The following is a 26,623-nucleotide window of genomic DNA, read 5'->3' on the forward strand; positions in this document are numbered from 1 at the left end:
ATACTCTGGGCTGGTTTAGGCCAAGACCTTCTCGGCCGCAGAGACTACAAATTCTGTTAGTAACAAACAACTTATATCCTGGCTACTGGGATCATACCGTCAAGACCGATGTTGTCGGGCTCCACGAAAGCCTCCTTGACCTTGCCGTTCTCGACAAGGAGGGCGTAACGCTTGCTGCGGTTGTTTCCAAAGATGGAAGCGCTGTCGAAGGTCACATCTAGGGCCTCGGAGAACTTGCCACTGGGGTCGCCCAAGAAGCGAATCTATGATGTAGCGTTAGTAAACGGTACCGGATGTTATTCGTACAACCAGGTTATAATATCACTTACGCCGCTCTTGCCCTCGGGGTCAAGGGAGGTAGCCCAAGCCTTGGTGCTGTTGTCGGGTTAACCAGGATACCTTCAATCGACGGATGACACAGTACGTGACCCGTAACTTACACGAAAGGGTCGTTGACTGCAACAACGAAGACCTGGCCGGCCTCCTTCAGCTTGGGGTGGTTGATGAATCCAGGAACGTGGGTGCTAGAGCAGGCGGGGCCTAATTTCCGCCGAGGGTGGAACAATTAGCAATCTATCACTGGGGAATATCTCTCATAACAGCGACCACTCCTTTTCTGGATTGGGACGACAATATCGGGACTAATAAGGTTACATACTGAACGCAGCAGGCACACCGATGATGACGCCCTTGCCCTTAAGTTCCTTGGCGAGGTTCACCTTGTTGCCGGGCGAGTTCTCAACCAGGACATCCAGGTCCGGGATGGCGTCTCCCTTCTGAACAAAAGCGGGCGCCGTGCTGTGGAAAAGGGCCCTCTGGGACAAGGCGCGAGGGACACCGGCGGTAAGACGACGAGCCGCAAACATGATGGCGAGAAGGAGGAATGGATGTTAATTTGACAAGGAATGTGTTTGATGTGAGAAATTGTATAACCACGTCGGGGGGTTGCCACAGGAAGTTAAAATGAGAAATGAGCGATATGGGAGGTGGAAGGGAGGAAGAGGTTGGGAGCTGGATGGAAGTTGATTATTGTTGTTCCTGAGCTGGTGGATCTTCCTCAGCTTTCTCCAGAAATAACAAACATTAATTTAAATTGCTCCCGTTCGGGAGGCCGGAACATTAAAAACATTGCGATGATTTCGTCATGGTCGCTTTTCGGCTGCAGCGCCCGGACATCAAATGGAGAACGTGGGGACGGACTTGCTAAGAAGGACGAGGGGGATATGCAACTTTCTACTATCATTGCTGGTCGAATGGTTTGCTTGAAACACCTGGCTGCCCTCTGCACATAAAGCCACATAGTTGTGTGGTTGTGAAGAGAATTCCGAGCCTTCTCGCTGGTTTCAAATCGAACAATCATCCACGTGAAAGATGGCGAAAAATGGCGAAAAAACGCCATATCCAGGGCCCACTCATGTATGTCTACTTACATGTCTCTTCAGATTCACCTCCCCCGGCATGTGGAAGTAGACACCGGGCGGCGATGAAGAGGGGGTTGAACATCGAATCAATCATACCGGGCGGACATCGACTCCGGCAAGATCTCATGGACCAGTCTCGATCGCTGCCTCAGAATCTCTGACAGCCTTTGTTCCCGCCGACTGACGGACCAACCCTGCATTGTCTGTCTCTGAACTGCAAGGGTTCATTTGCAGCATTCAAGTGGCTTTCGACCGGGGGTGGTTTTGAGTCTGGACTCTCAGCAGCACCTCCCCATCTGGAACCTTGGCTGATATGATCTTATTCATGGCTTCATGGGCTTGGTGAGCGGGATGAGACGAGCATGAGAGGACAGACAGGAGTCGGATTAACCAGCAGTTAGTTGGGCACTTACTGACATAGTTGTCTCGCATAATATTAATAGTACCAGCTTCCTTAGAACTAGTACATGATGTTCGGGAGGTGGCGTCTCCATGATCCATACTACTACATAGCTCCTTGTGCTAAATTAAGAGCCCATCCGATCTCTCTCTATCACATCTTATGGCTCAATGGGGAAGACCGAATTAGAAATGGCCTTGAAAAGGTCTGTCTCTGTCTTTCTTTGTCATGTCGTTCTTACTTACACCTGATAACCTGTTAGTTGTAATCATCTCTGGATCCTCGTATCGTCGGCTAATCCACGAGAGAGGGATCTGCAACTGTTGCCGAAATTGAGGCCCCTGAGGAGGGAAACCATCTGTAGAGGAAAGGATGCCCCAACAGAGCAAGATCGTGCACTGAAGGCATACTGTATTTATTTGCCAGAATGTGGTCCAGTTGATTTGATTCTCTGGGACCCCACCTCGTACAAATCCGCTGGCTACCGCGGGGTCCGAGAGGAATGAACGAAGGCAAAAAAATCAAGGATGATGGGCTGAGAGATAAACATCAAAACGGTCATTGCTTCCGTCCACCCCCTCCCTCCGTATACCACAACACGGCCGTTCGGGTTGTTGATCGCTGCGCAGCATCCAAGGCCCCTCCACCTGAGGCAGCCTATCTCCATAGCTTTCCCCCCATCCTTTTCGTGCATCATTCTGCATCCACCAGGCGCACTGACAGCTTTTTTAGACCGGTAATTCCGCCAGAAGAAGTGGTGGGTACTGGTCAGTCTTGCTTGTTGCCTTCCTTACTTGGTGCCTTGTGCATTTGATTTTGGGTAATGGATATTCTTCTTCTGTATTTTCAAATTTATTTACCCTTTTTTTCTTGTTCAGTGTTCAAAACTTACCTATTTGATTTATTATTCCCTTTCTTTTTCTTCTACCGTTCCTTCTTCGCCCTATACTTTATATGTATGCTTGGAAAGTTTAAAAGGAGGGGGGGGGATTGTAATTTCTTGGTGAACAATATTGAGTTGTCTCTCCCCATTAGTTAGACCCCGGGGGTCTAGAGATTTAGTTACTAGTGTTAGTCTTCGTTGGCTCAGCATTAAGAATTTTCCCTCTACCCCTCCTATGGATCTCCTTGCGTGAGGTCATCCCCCCAGAATTAGAGACAAGTCCTGCATAGAAACAGCCGCAAGATACCCGTCAAACGGAGAATTCACATTCAAAATGCCTGGAGGACAAGTAGAAACTAGAGAAATTGAACCTCCCCCCATAGTCAAGTAAGATTAACCGGAAGGGGTAAAGGGACAGAGAAATGACAACCCAACGGTGGGTTGGAAGTTGTGGCTAGTGACCACGTACTCGGGGGGGAAGACGGAAAACCCACTTGGGGCAATTGGAGATGCGTCGATAACAATACCACTACTACCACTGCTACTTCATACATTTAACTACTGTAGATACTACAAGAAGAAACTTTGCTGGGTTGGGTGAACGTGAACCTGATTGCCAAATGAGAGTGAGCCATGGAAAGCAAATTACAGAACCAACTTACCCACACGCCTGCCTTTCTCTAATCCACCCCCAACTCAGCCAGCAGCAACAGCAGCAGCAGACAGAGAGGGGGGAAAAGACAAGCCCCTCGGTATTTCTCTCTTTCTCTCTCTCTCTCTCTGCTACCTAATCTAACCGACCGTTGACTGATGATTATTTTGTTTTAATTGATGTTATTTGATTTGACTAATATTTTCTTTTTTTTTTCTTCCTTTCTTTTTTCTTCTCCCCCATTATTTTCTTTTCTCTCCCTTCTTTTAAAGGAAAAGGGCAACAAGACAAGAAAAGAATAAAATCCCCCAAAAAATATCAGGCTCCACCAAAAGGAGGGACTGGAACTAAACCCGAACGGCATTGACTAATTAATCCCCATTCCTCCTACTCACTAACACAGTCTAACTCACTAAACTAAACTTGCCTACCACCACCACCATCTCTCGACCACGACTACTACCTTCGCTCGTCTTTTTCTTTCTTTCCCTCCATTCCTCTTCTTTTCTTTCGTCCTCTTCTTCTTCTTGTCAGTTCATTATTCTATTCCTATCTATCAGTTCCCCCCCCTTTTTCCTTCTTCCCTTCGCCACCCGCATTAATTTGACGACTGGCTGGTTTTTCTTCTTTCCCGTCCCTCCGCCCGTTTCTCGCCTTGCGACTTGTTGAGCCTGTTGCTTGTTCGATCGGTCGCGACCCATCTAGCCCACGATGGACGGTGGCCAGACCTCGACCAGCGCCGCCCCCGCGGGCAACTCCAGCGATTTTGTAAGTGTCGCCCTCGATAGCGACCGTTGTGAACCTCATGATCGCTGTTATTTTTCTATGCGACTATACTTCACTTTGCTAACACGATGGTTAGGTACGAAAACTCTACAAGTGAGTTCTTCCTCTTTTACTATTCCCCTGTACCTTGCCTGCGCTTCATCACTCCGGTTCCTCGTCCGCCGGGTTCACATCCTCGACTCCCCCGGGCTCTCGCTGTCCGGTTGTCGCTGCGCCCTGATCAAACTTAGCGATGCTTTGCATAATATCGACCTGATCATGCGTACTAATACTCTTCGCAAAGGATGCTCGAAGACCCATCGTACGCGGAAATCGTGCGATGGGGTGACGAAGGAGACAGTTTTGTGGTCTTGGAGGTACGGCGCTCTCTTCGCATCTCCCACCCCCCTCCTCCTTTCTGCGGTCGCAATCCTCGAGGCTGACCAAAAACTGCATTCAGTGCGAAAAATTTACCAAGACCATCCTTCCGAAGCACTTCAAACACAGCAACTTTGCCAGTTTCGTGCGACAGCTGAACAAGTACGACTTCCACAAAGTGAGACAGAACAACGAGGAAAACGGACAGTCGCCATACGGCCAAAACGTAAGCAATCTGCGCTTGGTAGCAGTCGATGCGATAGGTGTTAACTGTATTGGCTCTTCAGGCCTGGGAGTTCAAACATCCTGAATTTAGAGCGAACAGCAAAGAGTCCCTCGATAATATTCGACGGAAGGCCCCGGCTCCGCGCAAACAGACTCAGAGCAACGAAGACTCGGTCCCGACACAACAAATAGATCTGCTGAACCAGCAAATAGTGGCTCAACAACAACAGATTCATCAATTACACGAGCGACACACACGGCTCAGTGTCGATCACCAACTCATGATGCAGGAAGTTATGAGGGTGCAAAAGACCATCCTCAACCATGAAAATGTCATCCACCAGGTGATGACTTACCTGCTCTCTGTTGATGCCCGCCAGAGGCGCGACAGCAAAGCGGCTGCCGTGCCTTTCCAAGCCCAGGGTCAAGCAGGCTCGACACTGAGCCCTTCACAGGTCGCATCCATGGACGACGAGCCCTCGTCGCCCTTGCAGCATGCCTCGAAGCTCCTGAATGATATGAACGCCGAAATCCAGTTCAACCTAGGGGGTCTAGAGTCGATGGGCGAGCCACCGAAAACTACCGCTGTGGTTCCTACGCCTGCTCTGGAGACCGCTCCCCGAAATGGTGTCGCGCGGCCATCTGCTGCCGACGCAAGTGCGAATACTGCTATGGTCTATTCCAAGATGAACGGAGAGATCGAGCCCGTCGTCTACCCAGTGGGCGCCACCAACGGAATCGATCCTATGTACAGTGAACATGTTAACAACGTCCCGTATCCGATGCCTCCCAAACAAGAGATTGACGAATCTCGACGGCAATTCCCCGACAACCGGAAAAAGAGCGCAAATGTCGATCCCGGTTGGGTACGCAGCCCCCATATCCTGCTAGTGGAGGACGATGCGACATGTCGTCAAATTGGCGGCAAATTCCTGTATTCTTTCTCATGTCTGATTGATACCGCGGTATGTTATCCCTTTCGGGTTGCTCGGATTCCGCCCGACTGACATAGCTGCAGTTTGATGGCCTGGAAGCGGTGAATAAGATCCAGGATGGTTCCAAATATGACCTTATTCTCATGGACATTATCATGCCCAATTTGGATGGTGTTTCTGCTTGCCACCTTATTCGCCAATTCGACAGGACCCCTATCATCGCCATGACTTCCAACATCCGCAGTGACGATATCCAGCTCTACTTCCAACATGGTATGCCCGCCACCCCTGAAACTTCTTCGTACGGTCACTCTCTATTGCTATTTTAGTGACTAACACAATTTATAGGAATGGATGATGTCCTTCCAAAACCTTTCACAAGAAAGAGTCTTCTCGATATGCTTGAGAAACACTTGGTTCACCTGAAGACGATGCCGCAGAGCATAGAGGCTCCTCAATCCGCAGCAGCCGTAACGATGGCCGCGCAAAGCTCGGCCGCCCAGTCAGTCAAGGAGGACAGCTCTCCTGGGCAGTCGCCAGCAACATCGATGACTGCTTGGCAATCACCCGGCCAGTTTCCAGGCATGACTGCCGTGGCTCCTAACGTCCCGCAAGTCCAAAGCCAATATGTACCCACCGCCCCTGCTGCGGCTGCATATGCTGTAGATCAGAACGGAGTTCAGTATCCCGCACCCGCGGTGGCGCTTGCTACTACGGCGCCTGCGGCAGTCAGGCCGCAACCACCTCGGCGACAGCTTTCGGAAATGTCGAGTGCTACCGAAAACCCCAATATGGCCAAACGGCCACGCATGTACGCTCATCAACCGCAGCCAATGGTGAACCCCATGCAAGCTGCACGAACGGGCTAGATGGAGGGTCTTTCAAGTTGCCCCTTCTCATCTCGCCCTACACCAGACGAACGATGACCTTTTTTCCAATTTCCTTTCACACCCGCCTTTTGGCATCTCTCACCTCACTACTGCTACGCCTCTCCACCTTACGATTTCTGTTGTTCTTCTCGTGATGAAGTCTTAGCCGTACGATACTGTTGTCTCGGGGAGTTGTACTGCTTCTGTGTTATTTTCCAGACGTTGCTCGATATATCCCGGTGTTGGAGGCGCGTGTTATTTATATGCATAGGTTGCGAATCGTTTTGCGGCAAACTGTTGCGTTGCTTTCGTTTCTACTGACTGGATGGCCGATGCAGTCGAAAAATACTGATACTCGGAGTATGGCATCCAGATACCTTGGTTTTGGCAGCAGGACCTTGGGCTGGCAGCATGTAGTGTCTATTGTACGCGTCATTCTGGACCTGATATTCCATTTGTTGGGGCGCTTTGGAACCATTCTCTGTCGTTACGTGGAAGGTCAATTTGCTGTGGGTCAAATAGTTAGCTAAGCATCTGATGCTCAACAGCAGGGTTGTTGGGTCAGGAGGTAGGAGTCTATAGAGTCAAATTCAAAATCTATTATTAACTCCCATCATTTCCAACCACATAGAGACTATTTCACGCTCAGCACAGTTAGGTCTAGTAACCAAGTGCGATTTGGAATATGACGTTGCAGGCGCCCACCACTTTCCCACACCAGCCCCGGAGGTTGAATTGGTGGCCCTCCACCAGTTGAGCGGAGGGGAGCATCATCAGCACCACCATCATCGTCATCATGCGACCCAAGCTAACCGATCTGCCCACCCGATCCCTCCAAGCAGGATACACCTCCGATCTGGCGTTCATCAGCTTTATCCACGACAGATAAGGTTCTAGACCGTCGGTCCCTGAACAAGGGATATTCCTTCGAGTCCATGAGGGCCCAGGCCTTCGATGGTGTTCTGGACTCTGGAACCCCAGCACTCGCTAAGCCACTGTGGCTGTTCCCCCTTCTGCAACGGCTCTTTGTCACGTGAAGCACATATCACGTGCTAGGTGACCAGGGGAAGCAGCCGAGGTGAGGTGGGGGGTCTTCAAAGTAGGAGTAGACAAACAAACAGGACAAACAGGCCGCCAGGTGGGATGAAGAGAAGAAGCGTGACTCTGACTTCCTCCGCCCGACGGCGCCGGGCTTGGCGGAGATTTTGCGAGTTGAACGCGCCCTGGGCGAACCTATTCATTGTTGCTGTCTGATTGTGCCTATTGTGCTAGGTGACTTTTTGCACCTGCAATATCTTTCCCACTTTCCCCTGTTACTGATTCTTTCTGAAATTCTTGGACCTACACTGTATCTGAGTCTCTTTGTGATTGAGGTGGGGGTTTTTGAGAAATTACTCATCGGTCGATCTACATACCGTTCCTGATGTGAGTGCGCAATTGTGTGCCCCCGGCGCTCTTTGATAGGAGTGATGGATTCTGGATATTTCTGACTTGCTAACGCTTCTGGTGTATAGATGGGCCCGAAACAAAAAGGTGGTGCGGCGAAGAGGGGAAATGCCACGGAGGAGGTAGAAGAGACATTGCAGGCTGTTGTATGTTGTTTTTCGAATCGCAGTGGGAAAGTGGCTGGTTCGTGGTGTTGGGCTAATGGCGCCGTGTGGTTCTAGGTGCTTGCGGATACTTTTGAGACGAGGTTCGAGCCGTTCACACTTGAGAAGCCCAGGGTATGTGTGATTGTGTTGCTGCGTTGACTGGATGAAGTGATGGTGGGGGAATTCGAAAGCTAACGCAGAATGATTGATCTAGTGTCTCTTGCCGCTTGCGAACACTCCCTTGATTGAATATACGCTTGAGTTCCTCGCCAATGCCGGTGTGGAGGATGTCTTCCTGTACGGCGGAGCGCACTCCGATCAGCTGGAGAAATACATCAAGTACGTGTGGGCTTAGACAGGACATGCTGGCGATATGCTATTGTTGTTGTTGGGCTGACCAGGAGGCTTTGCACAGTGCGTCCAAATGGAGAGCGCCGTCGTCGCCGTTCAAGCAGTTGACTTTCCTCAAGTCGACGTCGACGTCTGTTGGAGATGTCATGCGTGATCTCGATGGCAAGCATCTCATCACGGGCGACTTCATCGTTGTCAGCGGTGATGTTATCAGCAACTTGCCTATCGAAGGCGCGCTAACCAAACACCGTGCTCGTCGTGAAGCGGACAAGAACGCCATCATGACCATGATCTTGAGAGAGGCTGGCCGGAACCACCGAACCAAGTCCTCGTCTGTATCTCCCGTCTTCGTTATCGACCCCACCAAGGACCGCTGTCTACACTACGAGGAGATCGACCATCATTCCCCCGAATCTTCTCGCCTGAACATTGACGCGGAACTCATCACGACACACCAGGAGATTGACCTGCGCCAGGATCTGATCGACTGCAACATCGATATCTGCACACCTGATGTGCTGAGTCTCTGGTCCGACAGCTTCGACTACCAGACGCCCCGCAAACAGTTCCTATATGGTGTGTTGAAGGACTACGAGTTGAACGGAAAGACAATTCACACACATATTGTTAAGGACCACTACGCTGCCCGGGTCCGGAATCTGAAGGCCTACGACGCTGTCAGCAAGGATGTCATTTCGCGCTGGGCGTACCCTCTGTGCCCCGACACCAATCTGCTCCGCGGCCACAACTATGAGCTTCGGAAGGGAAGCCTGTATCAAGAACAGGGTGTGACTCTGGCCCGCTCGTGCGTGATCGGTCGGCGCACGGTCATCGGCCAGGGCACCAGCATTGGGGACAAGACGACGGTCAAGAACACTGTCCTCGGACGGGACTGCAAGATCGGCAAGAACGTCACATTGGACGGTGCTTATATCTGGGATGGCGCAGTCATCGGCGATGGAACGACTGTCAACCAAGCGATCGTTGCTGACCGGGCAGTGGTGGGCAAGAACTGTACCATCGAGCCTGGCTCCCTGATTTCATTCGGTGTCGAGATCGCCGATGGTGTCAAGGTTAGCGACGGAAGACGTATAACGACAGCTTACCGGGAGGACGACGATGAGGTGCCGGCCAGTGAGCCCGAGGTTGTTGGCGAAGGCGGTAAGGGATATGAGTACGTTCCTTATGATGATGACGAGGACGAAGATGAGACGGCCAGCAATGCTTCGTCTGGCTTGAGTATGTGCATTCTGCTCCCTCCATATCCTGGCTGTATACGTGGCTAATACTTACCATTGCAGTTTACAATATGGCGAACCTCTCTCTTTCTACAGAGTCTATCTCGACGCTTTCCTCGGAGATCTCAGAATTTGGCCGGTCTCGTTCGGGCAGTTTCAGTACTACAATGTCCGACGACGAGGACCAGGACCACTTCGTCCACGATGCTGCGGCTAGTGTCTACGACAGCTTGCGGGATGGCGTCACATCCGACGTGGTACAACTGGAGCTGGTCAGTTTGCGTATGACGGCGAATGCTTCCGACCACCAGGTCCGACGAGCCGTGGTCTCGGCGTTCATGAAGCGCATCCAACAATTGATGGACGGTGGCAAGGGAGCGAGCGAGGCCATCCGGGAGATTTTCGGCAAGTACAAGGAGATCGTGGAACGGTCACTGTTCGACCGCGACAGCGACGAGAAGCCCGATCAAGTGGACTTGCTGGTCCTCCTGCAGCAGGATCTGGCGCACCGCAGCCGTGGTGACACGGTCATGCTGTTCACGGCCAAGGAACTGTACGACCTGGAGATCGTGGAGGAAGAAGCTTATGAGCAATGGTGGGCCGATGAGCGGTCGAGCAGCACGGAGGAAATGCGCCAAGTGCGCAGCCAGTCCCAGCAATTTGTGGACTGGTTGGCCAATGCGGAGGAAGAGGAGAGCAGCGAGGAGGAAGAGAGTGATGAAGATGAAGATGATGAGTAGATGATATAGAGCATAGCCTAGAAACACTAGCAGAATTGTCCAAAATTCAATGACAAAAAGGGTTACCCCATTCAGAATGTATTATATTCATAACCCGCATGACTGGAGCTGCAGATGAAGCGTTGATCTGCTTGTCTTGCTGTGCCTGTATTGGGTGCCTGATATCACAGGTATCAACCAGAAAGTCACGGGTATCGCCCGAAGAAGCAAGTAGATGCCCATGAATCAGTGACGATGGAATTATTTGTTGGCGATCGCTTTTTCTCGCCTTGCTTCAGCCAGCAACTTCCCAATAATATCCTCACGGTGATTCTTTATTGCTTCTACTACTTGGGCTGTCCCAGGTGGATAGACGACAGTGCACACATCATCTTCACTATTGTCATCATTGCACCCCTGCGATTGCTCACTACTTGACTCGTTAGTCAGTTATTTACATGTCACTTTGACTAAGAGGCGTGAGGGGGGAAAGACCAGCTGTTGTCTTTCCCAGGAACTATCTTACTCCGCACATCTGTGAAGTTCCCTTTCGATGTGCACGGCTCTATCTGTCTTTACCTGTTCCTTGAACTGTCTCCCCACAGTTTGGCTCTTTGGTGGAGTTCATTCCCCCTCTAGAACTTGGGCCCTTCCTGGCTCCTGCTGCAGTTGACCCTGCCAAGTCCCTCTACTTTGGAGCCGCGATCGAGCATAAAGGGATACATCATTCCCTTTTTCCCATCCTGGATCATTCCTCGAAAAAGGGGATCCCAGTGTTGAGAAGATATTTTCGGATCGGAATCCACCTTATTCTTTTCTGATATTCCCTCCCCTAAATCGAATCCACTGCTGCAGTTCATCGATCCAGAAACGGACCCCACACCAGATTCCCTCCCGTGACGTCCGCCCGGCTGTTAGTGACACACCCGCCCCTCCCTTTTGCCCAAGCAGTTGAATGAACATCATTAAGCTCTCCACGCAACGATCGGCTGAGGGCTAGTGCTGCCCTGTTCCCCTCCCCTTCTACCACCCTGTTTTCTTCCTTATTGCCATCGGGATATTTCCACATCCCTCCACCCCCCCTTTTTCCAAAGTTCCTGCTATTTCTGGTAGGCTGCGGGCTGTGTGTTGTCTCGAGAAAAAGAGGTCTCGACATCCCATCTCGAGGCCTGCCTTTTTTTCGCGTCAGCACATAAAACCGGCTTGCCACGGGCAGAAACGCTTTCACCACGCCTCCACTCACGAGGAAGAGGAAGGCGGCCGCGGCGACGCTTGTAGATAACGAACCCCAAACAGCCGCCACCAAGGCTTCCGTCGCCCTTTCGCCTGCCGCCACCGCAACCTCTTCGGGCCAATCCTCCCGCAAGAAGCAGAAGCCCGCGGACCAGGACCCTGACGCCGATTACACCCTAGCGACCCCTGGGAGCTTTTCGGTTCCTGTGCGATCGAAGGAGTCGGATATCGATACTCCGGCGTCTACCAGCATGGAGTCGGACGAGGACTTCATGAGTGTCGGGTCTAGCCCGGATGATTTTCTGGATACCCAAGGAAGTGACGTCGAGAGTCTCGGGGAAGGTGAGTGATCGGGTTGACTGCCTTTTTGTTATCGGGGTCTTGCTGACGTTACTCTTGTTGGGTCATTTACAGATTTCGGTGACGATTTTGACGGCGGATTCTCCAAAGATAAGGATATCATCGCGACGAAACGGAAGCCTTATGAGGTCGAGTTTAGTGTGTTGAGCCCGGAGGACATCGAACGAGAACAGAACCTGCAGATTAACGAGGTCTCGTCGATCCTTGGGTTGCCACCAGAGTCGTCGGCTATTCTGCTGCGATATGGACGATGGAACCGGGAGAAGTTGATCGAGTCATACATGGACCATCCCGAGAAGACGCTGGAGGAGGCGGGCCTTGGTACCAATTTTGAGGGAACGCCAAAGACTGAAGTGATACCAGGATTTGTGTGCGACATCTGCTGCGAGGACGGGGACGACCTTGAGACATATGCCATGCGTTGCGGGCACCGCTTCTGTGTGGATTGCTATCGCCATTATCTGAGACAGAAGATCCGGGAGGAGGGTGAAGCAGCAAGGATAGAATGCCCGAGTGATAGCTGCAATATGATCGTGGACTCGAAGTCATTAGGCCTTCTGGTGACAAACGATCTTAAGGAGAGGTGAGAACTACAGCACATCCTTCGCGATAGCTTGCTTTGTTACTGACGCTTTCCAGATACAACGCGCTTCTAACACGAACATACGTCGATGATAAAGATAACCTCAAATGGTGCCCGGCTCCCAACTGTGAATACGCGGTCGACTGCCCTGTAAAGCAGCGTGACCTTCGTCGTATCGTACCTACTGTGCAGTGTGACTGTAGGCACTACTTCTGCTTTGGATGCACATTAAATGATCACCAGCCAGCACCCTGCTTGCTGGTAAGGATGTGGCTTAAGAAGTGCGAGGATGATTCCGAGACGGCGAACTGGATCTCCGCCAATACCAAGGAGTGTCCTCGATGCCACTCAACGATCGAAAAGAATGGCGGATGCAACCATATGACTTGCCGCAAGTGCAAGCACGAATTCTGCTGGATGTGCATGGGACTGTGGTCTGAACACGGTACTAGCTGGTATAACTGCAACCGCTACGAGGAGAAATCTGGATCAGAGGCCCGAAGTGCGCAGGCGCGATCCCGGGCGTCGCTGGAGCGATATCTCCACTACTACAACCGATATGCCAACCATGAGCAGTCAGCCAAGTTGGACAAAGATTTGTATCTAAAGACGGAGAAGAAGATGACGAGTTTGCAGTCGCAGTCTGGGCTTTCGTGGATTGAGGTGCAGTTCCTCGATACTGCATCGCAGGCGCTCCAGCAATGTCGCCAGACGCTGAAGTGGACATATGCCTTTGCCTACTACCTCGCCCGCAACAACCTGACGGAGATCTTCGAGGATAACCAGAAGGATCTGGAAATGGCGGTGGAGAGCCTAAGTGAGATGTTTGAGAAGCCCGTACCGGAGCTGGCGAATTTGAAGGTCGACATCTTGGACAAGACGGCGTATTGTAACAAGCGCCGGGTGATCCTACTCAGCGATACTGCAGAGAACTTGAAAAACGGTATGCCCCTTGCGAATCTACGATAATATTCTGTATACTGACGTGCAATAACCAGGGGAATGGTCCTTCAACGTGGAATGGTAGATTACAGTATATAGAATGATCGAACTTACATCCTGTTGAGGCACCACCTTACTCCCTCCTTCCTCGGCCGGTGGACGAGCTTCACGACGTGCATGACGACAGCGCATATGGTTTCTATCTATCTGAACAACTCTCTCACTCACTCCGGCGTCTCTGATGTTTTCCTGGATGGTTCGTTATTCGTGTGTATCAACTACTTCTGGGCGATTTCTGTGCTGTACTTGTCATATATTTCTTCCACTATTTTTCTTCTCTAAACACGATAGCCATGCGACTACTAACCGAGTCTGACACTTTCCATATTTGACGCACTGAAGTGGGGAGGAGGTGTGTTTGAGATGCACTTGATGTGAGAAGACTGAGCCGGGTGGATGTCTAAACTTGACCAGTGGGAAATTGTATGAAAGAAGAATATACTGAGTAGGTAGAGGCCTTAAACGGAGGCTTATAGTTAACAGCTACAACTACAAGGTATCTATGCTTATGCCCCAACTAGTCTAACTAGCCATAGAATGGAAGATGAAGATTTAGTATTAGTGGAGAGAAAGAATGACCAAAAGAAAAAGGAAAAGAAAACAAGCAAAAGTGTACTTAGAATCAACCTTGTTCATTGATCCCACGTAGCAAGTCAACGATGATCCACTACATACTAGTTACTAGTCAGTTACCTTATCTAGTAGTAGTGTCAAACGCCAAACGCCAAAAGCCAAATCCCCAACAGCCAACGGCGCCAACTATCTACTGTACTCAGTGCTCTGCCTGTTCTCAGTTTCCTTCAAGCCTCGCATTTACTACTCCGTACAGTTAAAACGAGCTTAAAATTCCCCGAGGATTGAAATAAAACCATAGAGAAAAAAAAAAAAAAAAATAGAAAGATACCATAAAAGGAACTTAACCCCGAGCAAGCGCTTAGAAATATTCGTGGCAAATAAAGAAACCACCAAAAGGGAGGTTATCTAGAATATACCTGTTAATCAATCAGATAAGCCAGCCCGCTGGCCCGCACCAAGAAAAAAAAAGATCATCTGCACTGGCGGGCATGCACTGGCACGTCCGTCCGCGGTGTGCCGTGCCGAACTGAACTTGGGATTTTGATTCCTCCGTGCTTCGGCGGTTTGCTTACTTAGTTTTAGTAGTCTCCATTTTACTACGGAGTAATAGTCTGTTCGCTTCGTGCCGGGGAAAGTAAGAAAAGTTTTTCTTTTCTCAAGTGATTAGATTAAGTAATGGGAATGATGGGAAATGGTTATTATATTGGATTGCTTTTTTAGGAATTAATCGAGTTTACTGAGATTTTTTTTTAATGCTGGATGGATGCCTGGGATCGGGGCGAAAAGAATTCCTTATTGATTCAGTCGGTTGGTTTTATGGGGATTGGGGCTCCGTCATCGGATCAGTCGTAGTTTTTGCCTAGGCACTTTGGAGGTTCGTTAGTAAGGTCGTGTCTAAGGCAGTCTAGGTCGGGGATGCTGATTCAGCAGGTAGATAGTGTGTGCAGGACAGATGGAAAAAGAAAAGATGGAAATTTTTGGGAGTTCCGAGGAACAAATCTAGTTTTAGCAGGTAGATGGTAATGATGTTTAGTTATCATGCGGAGGATAGTCATAGTGGACTGGACTATGTATGGGTGGAAACTGGATCAGGATAAATTGGGGGAGAGCGGGCTAGAAAACACAAAGAATCAGGATGGAAGGAAGAGAAGGAAGGAAGGAAAGGCTGGGTGTTTTGTCTGTTGGGGTCCAGCAATCATATCAATCTCTGATTAATTTCGGATGGGCACGAACTGGTGAAAGTTCTCCCTCGATCTATTTACCTATTGACTATCTACTATCTATCTACTACTTACTTGGGAGTAGTTTAGTTATTTAGTTAAACTAGGACAAGAATCGAGAAAGCTGAACTGACAAATAAATTACTCTGCTCCGGGCGGGACTGCCGTGCATACGGACTGATACACCCTCAATACCACAGCAACAGCTGCACTTACGCGGGGATTCGGCCCGGTGAAACAGGCTGAAACCACCTCCGAACGGTATTAATGACCCGGGACTTGCTTTGCTCCTTTAGTTCAACCTTCAGCAGCAAGAAATTCCCGACTGTCCAGAAAGATTATTATTTCCTATCTTTCGCCAGTCCTCTCTTTCCTCTGCCTCCTCCTCTCACCTTTTCCCTACTTCTCTCCCTCTGAGGCATTGAATAACTTCCCCCCGTCTTGCATCGGGCTCATCCTACCTTCTCCTCTCCTCGCCTCCCCTCCGTCTTGCTCCCTCCCCTTCCGCCCGATATTCTTCCTCTCGGAGTCCGGCTTCCTCTCCGCTCCGCAAGTCCGTTTTTCTGCGTCGGCATTTCCATCCTCCACCGAGTACCTCACCTCCAGCTCGACCATTCCCCCCGAGCTGTCTGAGATCCGATTCTTCCGAATAAAAAAAAATCGCCTCTTTCTCTAACGACGGCAGCTGTGCTACCAACCAATCAAGCTCCATGGCGTCTCCCGAGCAGATTCCCGGGCAGGAATACGAGTATGTCGACCGTGTTATTTTCCCCTTCGTATTCGTGGCGCCTTCGCTTGTTCGCGCAAGGCTTTCTGCAGGGCCTATCTCATCAGCAGATACTTCCTGCGATTGACTGGCGCTGCATGATTTATTGCATTTTCCGAAGCGATATTGGGGAACGATTTGCTCTCCGTATAGGAATTCGCAGCTAACGTTCCAATTTGATATTAGCTATGAAGCCCTCCCTTCGAACTACGGCCTAGGCCGGAACATGCTGGCTGGCGCCTTTGCAGGAATAGCAGTATGTGGAAAGACCGTGGGATTTGGTGACTGGGTTCCGGTGGTTGTGCTAATGGGTGCTTGGTTGTTCTAGGAACACTCTGTTATGTATCCGGTAGACTTGTTGAAGGTATGTTGATTGCTGTTGGGGAGGTTTGAGATGGGTTGGAGGTGCTGGAGATTGATTGCTTCATCTCTTATGTTGGACTTCGCGGGTGCGGTGGGCTAATGGTGGGGTTTGTACAGACACGCATGCAAATCCTGCATCCCTCGAACGGCGGGCTCTACACAGGCTTGACCAATGCGGTTTCGACCATCTACCGAATTGAAGGCTGGAGGACGCTATGGAAGGGCGTTTCGAGTGTTATCGTTGGTGCTGGTGAGTGCGACAATTTTGGGCGCGCCGTTGCGGGTGCTATCGCGGCGGAGGTTGATCTGGTGAATTTCTAGGTCCGGCTCATGCCGTTTACTTTGGTACATACGAGGTCGTTAAGGAAATGGCCGGTGGAAATGTGGACGATGGGCACCATCCGGTAGCAGCTGGTAGGTTTTGGTGCTTTGCTTGGAGATGCGATGATTTTGGTGCAATTGCTGACGATGCCAAGCGCTGAGCGGTGCGTCCGCAACCATTGCTAGCGACGCCTTGATGAACCCCTTCGATGGTGAGTACTGCGCCCTTTGCGCTCCATCCGTTTCAATTTGTTTCCGGAGTATCGGCTAACTGAAGTAGTCATCAAGCAGCGCATGCAGGTCCATGGCTCGGTACATAAGAGTATCCTTCAGTGCGCTCGCTCCGTCTACAAGACGGAAGGTCTCCAGGCGTTCTACGTATCCTATCCCACTACGCTTTGCATGACGGTGCCTTTCACCGCCACTCAGTTTGTCGCCTACGAGTCCATCTCCAAGGTCATGAACCCGTCGCAGGATTACGACCCGTTCACGCACTGCATGGCGGGAGGTCTGGCGGGTGCATTCGCCGCCGGTATCACCACCCCGCTTGACGTTGTGAAGACGCTGCTGCAGACCCGAGGGCTGGCCCAGAACGAGGAGATCCGGTCGGCCAAGGGTCTCTTCAACGCTGCGGCCATTATCAAGCGGCAGTTTGGCTGGAAGGGATTCCTGCGTGGCGCTCGCCCCCGTATTATTTCCACCATGCCCAGCACTGCTATTTGCTGGTGAGTTTCCTTGCAACTTTTGACGGACCCATTGCAAAATTACCGCCGATGTCTGCGCATTGAAAACAGTTGCTGACGCGATCCTACAGGACCTCGTATGAGATGGCCAAGGCCTACTTCAAGGGCCAGGTGGACAGCTAGATGCAAGCACGGCTTTTGCTAACGACCCGATCGCATGAATCCGACACAAACCAGCTCAGCGACCCTTTTTGACCTCTGGTTCCGACCTGACTCGTCCGCGGACCCAAGAAAAAAGACCCATTCCCCAAGAAACCATTAGTCACATGAATAGGAAGAAAGCCCGACCAAAAGCAAAACAGAAAAAAAAAAAGAAAAGATACGAAACGAAAGAAAAAAGATAGTCTTGTTGAACAAGCAATCCAGAAAAAAACAAAACAAAACTTCGTCCTTTGCGAGCATCACGTGCGCAGGACGGACCCGATCGAGCGCTGCAGGCTGAAATGAGAGCTCAACTGAGCTACGGGCGGGTTGAAGCTTTCTGCAGCTTCTTGTCCCCTTTCCTTTACCTCCTCTTCCTTTCTCCCTTCCTCTTCCTTTTCCGCCTGCTCTTGTTCTCATTCGTCGGGCAATTGCGCCAACTGCCGAGGCTCTCGGACCTAATCAACGCAAGCTTGTGGCGATCATGGAAGAGAGAACGGACAAGAAAAGGAGGAGGGTGGATCCTTGACCGACTCTGAATGGGGAACCTTAACCTTCTGACGTGTATTTATCTGTTATGAACGGGGTGCTGATGGCTGGACTTGATGGACGATGAATTCAGGCCTCCCGGGATGTTGGTGAGTGCTGCTTCTTGTTCTTCTCTTTTGTTTTGAGTGCTTGAATCTGGGCCCTGAGCAAAAAGAAGGGCCCGGCGTATGTTTCAATTCGTGCTTCAATCGCGTTACTACAGGCGTTGGCATGCAGGGGAACATCTGGACGAGTTTCCTAACGTTTTTTTTCACTTCTTCTGGTTGATCCTCGAGTTGCATATTTATAAGTAGTTCTGGTTGGGCATCTTTCCATTTATTTCCCCAATTTTTAATGTTCGGATACAACTTTGCGCGTCTGTCGGATTGGATGCGGATGTTCTGTATGTACGCTATAGAGGAACAGGATGACCATACTATCTATCTACACTAGTCCATGGCCTTATTTTGCATGAATCAGCTTCCGAGACACAGTGAGACATGATTTGAATGGAACAAATGAAGTCGTAGACACTCTGGGGGTCTCGAGGGGCGATTCCCAAGCAAATCCGCATCGCCGCCAACGCCGGTAACCAACGACGTCACGCAGAAAACTGGGGAGGAAAAACCGCCGCCGGATTCTGTCGTTTTGCTGCTGCTTCTCTTTCCTTGCTTCTTTCTGGCACTTTTCTTCACCTCAATTACTTCTTGACTTTCCCTCCCATGCTCGAGAGTGTTTTTTATCTTCCTGTCATCCAATTGATCGCGTGCTCTCGTTCCTCCTAGACCTCTTCCTCTTCCTTCTCTTTCCTCCTCCTCCCCTCATCCTCTCATCCTCTCATCCCTCATCTTGCGGGCGGGTCCTGCACATTCCGCCTTTTCCCCAGCGCTGGATGCATGATGCGCCCCAAGCCGGCGTCTTCGCTCCAGAAGACCTACGATGACTGCTACCTGATGTGCTCCACTGCCGTCTACTTCGAAGGCCAGGTTCGTTACTACTCAATGCTACCTTCCACTACTTCCCCCCCTCCCCCTCTCTCCCTCCCTCCCCTTCTCACAAGGTCCACTACTTCTTTCCCCCCTAATACTTACTTACTTGTTCCGATCGGCGAAAACAGCAAAATGAAGAGGAAGCCTTGAGATCTTGGCGCTCCGCCCTGGAAACGATCTACTATCACAACGCTTATCGTGTCCCCTCCAAGTACACTCCCAAAAACGAGACTGAACGTGCCCTTCAAGAGTCCATCCGCCAGCTGGAGCTTCAATGCCGCGAGCGGGTCGATCTCCTGCAGGCCCTCCGCGAGAGCAGAAAGGATTCCGCCGGTCGATCGCCTCCTCGAACCACTCCGGGCTGGATTGGTGACGGCACCGTCCCCGCGGTCGGATATACCGATCTCTCCAAACCCCCCACTATCCCCGGTCGCCCGCCCCCGTCCACCACCGTCAGCTCCGACTCCATCAGGAGCGATCTTCAACCCAGCGCGGCGGCTTCGTCCCGGCCCATCCCCATCCCCGCTCAGCGCACCCAGTCGCATTCCTCGGGCAAAACGGACTCCCGCACCCCCAGTCCCGAGCGCCGGAAGATCATGCCGTTCTCCCTGCGTACCAGTGACTTCAAGAAATTGGGCAAGAAGAAAGACGCTTCCCGCCGGAGAGAGCTGCGGCCGGCCGCAGCCTCGCAGGCCGCAGGGCTGGCCTGGGGTAGTATCTACAACGCTCCCTCTTCACCCGACAAGACCGCCAGCGATGCTGCTCTCGCGTCCTCCCGCCAGAGTGCCTCCACTGACCCCAGCTTTCGAAGGGAGCCGGCACCCCTTCGTGCCCATTCTGGAGATGGACATCTTCCGCGGAAAGTATCAAATCCACCTACAGACGATCCAGATAGTCGTCGCACCGGACGAAAGCCCCGTGTGTCGGACCAGCCCGTCCGACGGGCCCCTGCGAAGAAGTCAGCATCGAGCACTCCCTCGACGACACCAACGGTCTCCGCGTCTCGCACCCCAACTGCGGAGAGTCAGCTGCGGTCGTCTGCTCGTTCGCAGTCCGCCTCCACAAGACCCGATGTGAAAGATGCCGTTCGCTCGCAGCCCCTGCCGAAGCCGTCTGTCAAGCCCAAGCCGGTAGCATTGAGGTCGGCCAATCCAACTTCATCTTCCCCCCGACGGTCCGTTGAGACAACGGAACGTTCAAGTCGGCCACCGACTAAGTCAACATCGCGCCCCCGCATCGCTCCCACATCATCAACAGAGGATGCGTTGGTTCCAGGTCTAGATCGTATGGCGTTATCAGCCAGCAGTCCCGTCCGGCCAGCACCACAGCTCAAGCGGACCATAACGCCACCGTCGAGCGATCCAGAATCACTGGGCCCTAAGTCGACCGAGCCAGACGAGGAAGATGCAGAAGAGGAGGAGGACGATATCTATTTGGACGTCATGAACAAACTTCCCAAGGGGGTAGACGTCATGGCTGCTCGACAGATCCTGAACGATATAGTAGTCCGTGGCGACGAAGTTCATTGGGACGACATAGCGGGTCTAGATGGCGCCAAAAAGGCGCTGAAAGAAGCCGTGGTCTACCCATTCCTCCGACCTGATCTCTTCTCCGGTCTACGGGAACCTGCCCGTGGCATGCTTCTCTTTGGGCCTCCAGGAACGGGAAAAACGATGCTGGCGCGCGCAGTCGCTACGGAATCTAAGTCGACCTTCTTCTCCGTCTCCGCATCGACACTGACATCCAAATGGCACGGTGAGAGCGAGAAGCTCGTACGCGCTTTGTTCGGACTCGCCAAGGCCCTCGCTCCATCCATCATTTTCGTGGATGAGATCGACTCCTTGCTCTCCGCCCGGTCATCAGGAACCGAGAACGAAGCCTCTCGGCGATCGAAGACGGAATTCCTCATCCAATGGTCAGACTTGCAGCGCGCGGCAGCCGGTCGCGAGCAAAAGGACAAGAAAATCGGCGACGCCAGCCGCGTGCTCGTCCTCGCGGCCACGAACATGCCCTGGGATATTGACGAAGCCGCGCGTCGTCGGTTCGTACGTCGACAGTACATTCCTCTCCCGGAGCACGATGTCCGCGAACAGCAGCTACGAAAATTACTCAGTCACCAAGTCCACGAACTTTCCGACGAGGATATCGAAGTTCTAGTTCAAGTCACTGAAGGTAGGGCAACCATTTGCAGCTTGCATTTGAGTATAAGAACTAACAGCTATACAAACAGGCTTCTCGGGCTCCGACATGACCGCCCTCGCCAAAGACGCAGCAATGGGTCCCCTCCGCAATCTCGGCGAAGCGCTCCTCCACACCCCCATGGACCAGATCCGGCCGATTCGGTTCCAGGACTTTCAGGCGAGCTTACTTTCCATCCGTCCTAGTGTCAGCAAGGAAGGGTTACAGGAATACGAAGAATGGGCTAGACAGTTTGGAGAGCGTGGAGGATAATCCACTTCCCCTTCTTCCTTTTGCTCGTTCTTTTGTTTGTCTGGCGTAACCGGCTGCAATGGATACATGGTGTGCCAGGTCAGGGGTCAATTAGGTTAGCTTTATGTCTCATGTTGGATAACGATACGGTATGGGTATGATATGATACGATTTGGATCGGACAGGGTGTTTACTCTTTTTTGGGGGGGTAAAGGAGTGCATTGCTTATGGTTATGGGGTATGGATGGTATGGGTATGACCTGGGGGCGTGTACGTAAGGGATATCAGCGTTTCATCCGGATCTCCATCAAATTCAAAGGTCAAAAAACTCAAGAAGCTCGATGCAACCAACCAATCAATCGGTAGAACTAGTAGTTGTAAAGTCATATATCATCACCCCCTCCCCTCAATTCTCATTCGGACGGAACAAGTAATAGTAATAAAAGAGAGGGGGTAAAAAAGTCAATGTAGTGTAACACAGGGATGTAACACCAACGATCTACCAACCAGGTAAAAAGAGAACGAATAACATCATCACATCATCAATATACCACTCCTAGTACTATGCAAGTAAATAGTCACATTGAATCAAGTCAGAACTCGATAATAATTAAGGACCTAGTAAGTCAGTTCACGAACGTCAATCGAGACATGACATCTAGTGTTATGGCACTGTGTGTACAACCTAACCCTACCTATATCATGATGCTTCATGAACTATTGACTATTCCATTATCAATGATATCGATACTTCCTACCTTCGTGATGAAGTGATGACTACTACTAATTTTCTAATATTAATTAGTTGGATTCGGAAGCTATGAATGGACGGAACTATCAGTACTTGATTGTGTGTGGAACTTCCACCCCTTCCCCCTGCCCAAGACAGGATTTAGTAAAGTATTGTATTGCTTTTACTACTAAGGTGATGGTAGTGATTCCATCTAGGGGAATACTATTAGTACTACTAATACTTGCTTACTTATGATTCCGTCATAATATATCCATTTTATTTCTAACTTAAGCTAACTAGCCAAGCTAGATAAAATAAAAGTATCTACCAGAATAGAGAACTAAAGTCCATATAATATAAGATGTAGGTAGAGTAAAGAAACGGAAGTAAGGGACATGAAGGAGGGCGAGAAAAGAAATAAAAAATAATAATCGAGAAGATCAGAGTCATTCGTAGGTAGAAAGAAAAAACAGGGTATATAGAATTCCGTGAAAAGAATAGAGGTGAGGGAACAGACATATAAGCGTGCGAGAAGGCAAGCGGTCACGGATGGGACAAAGGGAATAAAGGTGAGGTAGAGATTGATAAATTGGTTTGCATGGTGTAAGGGAATGTCGTGGTGGTGGTGATCTCGAAAACGACGGAGGTGATTCAGCGATTGGAAAGTAAGTGTTTCGACTGGTGGACCAGGACGGCAATCATCTGTAAGAAGATGTCGAGCCAACGTGCATCACAAAACAAGAAAAATTGGTATCCGGATTCGACTCCTACAACTGCAGCTAGCAAGAAATGGAATGATAAAAAACATAAAGACCCAAGCCTGGCGCAGGCTAGATATCTCAAAAAACCATCACGAACCTCTCTCCCAACCGCGCATCATCACCTCTTTCTACAGGTCTATCAAACTGCCACCCTGCTGAGGTTGATGGTATGTCTGTTGTCCGCCCCACGGATTGTTGGCTGGCTGTGCAAAGCCCGTCTGCTGCGGCACAAATTGCTGCTGCTGCGGCTGCTGGCCGTAGAAAGGGTTGTTGCCAGTGCGTGTGGCCCGTAACCGATCCAAACCCTGACCAGCGGAGTTGACGAATGTACCGGGAGCAGTGTGCTGCGCAGGGATACGCAGATCGCCAGTGTTGCCGAAAGTGTCCTGGCCTTCGCCGGACGCCAGCAGCGCATTGAGCTGGGCGCGGTGCGGATCTTGCATTTGCGGAGGTGTGCTCTTCGGAGGTCCAAAGCTCTGCTGTGGCGGTGCAAGGTTTTGTGGGGACTGGAAGTTGGCGATGGGGTTGAACGAGGTGGTGACCCGCTCTTCGGCCAGTGTGTTCAAGGACGGGGGTCCAGTCTGTGCGGGCTTGGGCTGGAACTGCGTGCGCTGCGCAAATGGGTTGTTGGATCCAGTGGGCATGGGCTTCAGCGCGTCCGCCGATTGCTGATTAGTAGCCCATGGGTTGTTGGTGCCGGTGGACAGGAAGTTGTCCTGCTGCGGCTGATTCTGGAACTGTTGTTGCTGCTGCGGCTGTTGCTGCTGCTGCTGTGAGAAGAAGTCGGTGCTGCCGGTAGCGCCCCAAGGGTTGTTGGTATTGAAGGCAGTGTGTTGCGGTTGTAGCGTTGCTTGCGGCTGCAAGAAGTTCTGCTGCTGCTGCTGCTGCCCATAGGGGTTCTGATCAAATGCGGAGGGTTGGCCTTGGAATCCGTTGGCGTATCCGTTGGGCATTCCCGTCATCTGTCCCTGGAACCCAGTGGGCTGCGCATATTGGTTGTTCAGGTAGCCCGTGGTCAGGGGTTGTTGAGGATTGATGGGGTTGCCGAACCAGTCGACGGCGTTCTGCTGCTGATAGCCCTGGTTGTAGCCAGTGGGTTGTGCCTGGGCGGTCGGCACAGGAGCGTCGTCAAAGAGTGACTGCGCGTTGCTTTCCTCCAACTCGCGCTTGCGCAGCTCTTCCTCTTCCTTGCTGAGCTTGATCGCCCGAGCCAGGTCCTCGTCATCCTCGGCTCCGGCCTCCTTAGCGCGACGCTTGCGTTCCTCCTCAGCTTCGTACTTGCTTGCCTCGATGGCCAACCGATACTCGGCATCCTCGTCATCGTTGGTCGCACGGCGACGTTCCCGTCGCTCACGGCGCGGCGGTTCCTGCCCGTAGCCTTGGTCATCGAGTCCGCTCACACGAGACTTCCACAACTTGCGGTCGGAGCGCTCACTGCGCAGTCTATCTTCGTCCAGAATGAGGGATGTAAGTTCCTTGGCGGCAACACGGACTGCCCAAGGGACTAGTTAGCCACCACACGGATTCGGTGAAAAGCAAATCCACGCAATAGGGGGGGAGCCTACCATTTTGTCCGACATCTCGACCGTCCTCATCGATGTATTGGAACTCGCGCAAGGTCTTGATAATGTAGACGTTCTTTCGGGCCCAGGTGACGACCAGCTCGGAACCTTCGTGTAGACAGTAATCGAGGACCTTCAATGACTTGAGTACGTGGCGCCAGTTCTTGCCCTTGTCGTTCAAGCGCTTGTCCAGCATATCCATGATCTCGTAGAAATCGGTCGGGCTGGATGATTACACCGGCGTCAGCTTCGGTCGAGGACCACGGGAGCCAATGGCGGGGAGTAAGTGGCCTACCTGCTGAACGTCAAGGCAGCAATCTCTGCCATTTCAGTCCCCGTAGGGCCCCAGGGGTCATTACTTGTGGCTGTACGAAGCAAAATTCATGTGTTAGCATGGTTCGAATGTCAGATCCGACCATTGTCAGGGATACCGTCCCGACCGACACCGTAGCATGATGCCCGATTGCGAAGGACCCCAAGAAAGCGGAGCGAGGGAAAAGACGGAGACGTACCATTTCGAACTTTGACCTGGACGGAGGAATAACCCTTGGTCACGTTCTTGACACTGCGCACGACTTTGGACATTGCGGCGAGTTGGTGGATAGGGGGGTTATGTGTGTGTAGGTGGTGTGTGTGGCGTGGGGGATGGAGGTTGTAACGCCCGGAACTGGACCCTCGCAATGACGGACTCGGTGCTCAATCCCTTCGCGGGGGAAGTGGACGGGGACGCGCGACACACGGGCGATGGTCAGGGAAGAGGGGAAGAATGTGAGATTTGGGGAGGTAAGTGCGATGGGAGCAGAGCCAGCCCGTCTCTCCTTATCGCGCAGTTAAGTGGAGGATGATGAGGAGTTGATAGTAGTAGAGGTGAAGGAGGAGGTTAGGGTGAGAGAGGGAGAGAGAGAGAGAGAGTAGCAGTTCAGTGGTGGCTGTTTAAGGCGTTAAGGTCGGGGAGTCGGCGAGTGGCTGAAGGAACCCCGGCGGAGTATGTAAGCCGGAAACACCGTATTTAATTAAGAGAAACAGGGGGAGCAATGGATGAAGATCGGTTGCACACGGGATATGAGGAATGGAGACGGAGAGAGGATGGGGACGGGATGGAAAAATGGAGAGAAGATGGAGAACGGAGAGGTTCCAGGAAGATGTTCAGATGGATGGAGAGAGAGATGGAGAGATATTGACTTGTACCAGATGGAGAGAGAGAGAGTCACAGTTTGGTGGGCACCGCACCGGAGATGACGACGCAAGCCTCAAACCAGCCAAAGTTTATCCAAACCACGACCGTTTTACTTTTTTATTATATTTCTTTTCTTTCTCTTTGCCCAATTCAATTTTAGAAGGGTTCAAAGGATCGAAAAACTCAAAGATTTATTTGACAATCGAACTCGAAATCGAAATGCCGGGGGAGAGAAATAAGGGATGGAGAGGAGGGGAATAATTGATGGCGTGGATACCGGTCAGGCACTATATAGTATAGAGACGTAGAAGAAGGGAAAACCAAAAAAACAAGGGTCCACGAGAAGGGATTTGATAGTAAAGTATCAGGCCATGGCAGAGCGAGGGACTTGAAATCCAGTCTGTTTCTTCAAAATGACACCACCATCTGTCAGTTCCTCGCCTTCCGAGCGAATCCTACTCCAAACGACGATTGGTGATTCTTGCCACTTGGTTCTGGGCGGTGCTTTTATTTCTCTTTGCCTCTAACTACAGAGTATTATTCATACAGTATGTAACCGTGATTGACCAGCACATAAAACATATAACAATAATAACACTTCCTCTGGTAATTATATTAATAGTAGGTAAGTACCCACCGACGTCATCGGCCGGGTCACTGCAGCTCCCCAAACACGTTCCTGGCCAGCAAACCCTTGCTGCCCTGTA

At 51.2% G+C, this 26,623-nt stretch overlaps 9 protein-coding genes across 9 annotated transcripts, besides 2 other annotated features; 7 read left to right on the plus strand and 2 right to left on the minus strand.

The window, feature by feature from the left end:
• Nucleotides 1-15: 15 nt before the first annotated feature.
• An06g01660 (uncharacterized protein) lies at nucleotides 16-866 on the minus strand (the record flags this gene model as incomplete). The annotated part of the gene is made up of 5 exons (XM_001390950.3): nucleotides 16-44; nucleotides 98-263; nucleotides 330-375; nucleotides 441-540; nucleotides 659-866. The coding sequence occupies 5 exons, from the start codon at nucleotides 864-866 to the stop codon at nucleotides 16-18; spliced, it is 549 nt and encodes a 182-aa protein (XP_001390987.1).
• Nucleotides 867-2,012: 1,146 nt separating this feature from the next.
• On the plus strand, nucleotides 2,013-2,327 carry An06g01670 (hypothetical protein; the record flags this gene model as incomplete). The annotated part of the gene is made up of 2 exons (XM_059748079.1): nucleotides 2,013-2,026; nucleotides 2,084-2,327. The coding sequence occupies 2 exons, from the start codon at nucleotides 2,013-2,015 to the stop codon at nucleotides 2,325-2,327; spliced, it is 258 nt and encodes an 85-aa protein (XP_059605293.1).
• Nucleotides 2,328-3,038: 711 nt separating this feature from the next.
• Nucleotides 3,039-3,091: a sequence feature (Short protein (An06g01680, CAK48011.1) was converted to a misc_feature.).
• A 180-nt stretch (nucleotides 3,092-3,271) lies between these two features.
• Nucleotides 3,272-3,305: a sequence feature (Short protein (An06g01680, CAK48011.1) was converted to a misc_feature.).
• A 762-nt stretch (nucleotides 3,306-4,067) lies between these two features.
• Nucleotides 4,068-6,528, plus strand: An06g01690 (uncharacterized protein; the record flags this gene model as incomplete). Its single annotated transcript, XM_001390953.1, has 7 exons — nucleotides 4,068-4,124; nucleotides 4,219-4,235; nucleotides 4,426-4,498; nucleotides 4,582-4,725; nucleotides 4,787-5,689; nucleotides 5,743-5,932; nucleotides 6,008-6,528. 7 exons carry the CDS (start codon nucleotides 4,068-4,070, stop codon nucleotides 6,526-6,528), a joined length of 1,905 nt encoding a protein of 634 aa, XP_001390990.1.
• A 263-nt stretch (nucleotides 6,529-6,791) lies between these two features.
• Nucleotides 6,792-7,952, plus strand: An06g01700 (hypothetical protein; the record flags this gene model as incomplete). Its single annotated transcript, XM_059748080.1, has 4 exons — nucleotides 6,792-6,953; nucleotides 7,051-7,096; nucleotides 7,178-7,418; nucleotides 7,667-7,952. The coding sequence occupies 4 exons, from the start codon at nucleotides 6,792-6,794 to the stop codon at nucleotides 7,950-7,952; spliced, it is 735 nt and encodes a 244-aa protein (XP_059605294.1).
• Nucleotides 7,953-8,042: 90 nt separating this feature from the next.
• Nucleotides 8,043-10,449, plus strand: An06g01710 (uncharacterized protein; the record flags this gene model as incomplete). Its single annotated transcript, XM_001390955.1, has 5 exons — nucleotides 8,043-8,120; nucleotides 8,196-8,252; nucleotides 8,335-8,459; nucleotides 8,536-9,710; nucleotides 9,773-10,449. 5 exons carry the CDS (start codon nucleotides 8,043-8,045, stop codon nucleotides 10,447-10,449), a joined length of 2,112 nt encoding a protein of 703 aa, XP_001390992.1.
• Nucleotides 10,450-11,933: 1,484 nt separating this feature from the next.
• Nucleotides 11,934-13,631, plus strand: An06g01720 (uncharacterized protein; the record flags this gene model as incomplete). Its single annotated transcript, XM_001390956.3, has 4 exons — nucleotides 11,934-12,003; nucleotides 12,076-12,604; nucleotides 12,661-13,547; nucleotides 13,603-13,631. The coding sequence occupies 4 exons, from the start codon at nucleotides 11,934-11,936 to the stop codon at nucleotides 13,629-13,631; spliced, it is 1,515 nt and encodes a 504-aa protein (XP_001390993.3).
• A 2,481-nt stretch (nucleotides 13,632-16,112) lies between these two features.
• Nucleotides 16,113-17,718, plus strand: An06g01730 (uncharacterized protein; the record flags this gene model as incomplete). Its single annotated transcript, XM_059748081.1, has 8 exons — nucleotides 16,113-16,150; nucleotides 16,322-16,424; nucleotides 16,497-16,532; nucleotides 16,649-16,781; nucleotides 16,853-16,945; nucleotides 17,008-17,064; nucleotides 17,130-17,577; nucleotides 17,667-17,718. 8 exons carry the CDS (start codon nucleotides 16,113-16,115, stop codon nucleotides 17,716-17,718), a joined length of 960 nt encoding a protein of 319 aa, XP_059605295.1.
• A 1,445-nt stretch (nucleotides 17,719-19,163) lies between these two features.
• An06g01740 (uncharacterized protein) lies at nucleotides 19,164-21,704 on the plus strand (the record flags this gene model as incomplete). Its single annotated transcript, XM_001390958.1, has 3 exons — nucleotides 19,164-19,250; nucleotides 19,382-21,425; nucleotides 21,484-21,704. The coding sequence occupies 3 exons, from the start codon at nucleotides 19,164-19,166 to the stop codon at nucleotides 21,702-21,704; spliced, it is 2,352 nt and encodes a 783-aa protein (XP_001390995.1).
• A 1,601-nt stretch (nucleotides 21,705-23,305) lies between these two features.
• Nucleotides 23,306-25,324, minus strand: An06g01750 (uncharacterized protein; the record flags this gene model as incomplete). The annotated part of the gene is made up of 4 exons (XM_001390959.3): nucleotides 23,306-24,669; nucleotides 24,743-24,963; nucleotides 25,035-25,104; nucleotides 25,252-25,324. 4 exons carry the CDS (start codon nucleotides 25,322-25,324, stop codon nucleotides 23,306-23,308), a joined length of 1,728 nt encoding a protein of 575 aa, XP_001390996.1.
• Between the last annotated feature and the right edge of the window lie 1,299 nt (nucleotides 25,325-26,623).

The sequence above is a fragment of the Aspergillus niger genome (genome assembly GCF_000002855.4).
Source record: "Aspergillus niger supercontig An06".
In the NCBI taxonomy this organism is placed as follows: domain Eukaryota; kingdom Fungi; phylum Ascomycota; class Eurotiomycetes; order Eurotiales; family Aspergillaceae; genus Aspergillus; species Aspergillus niger.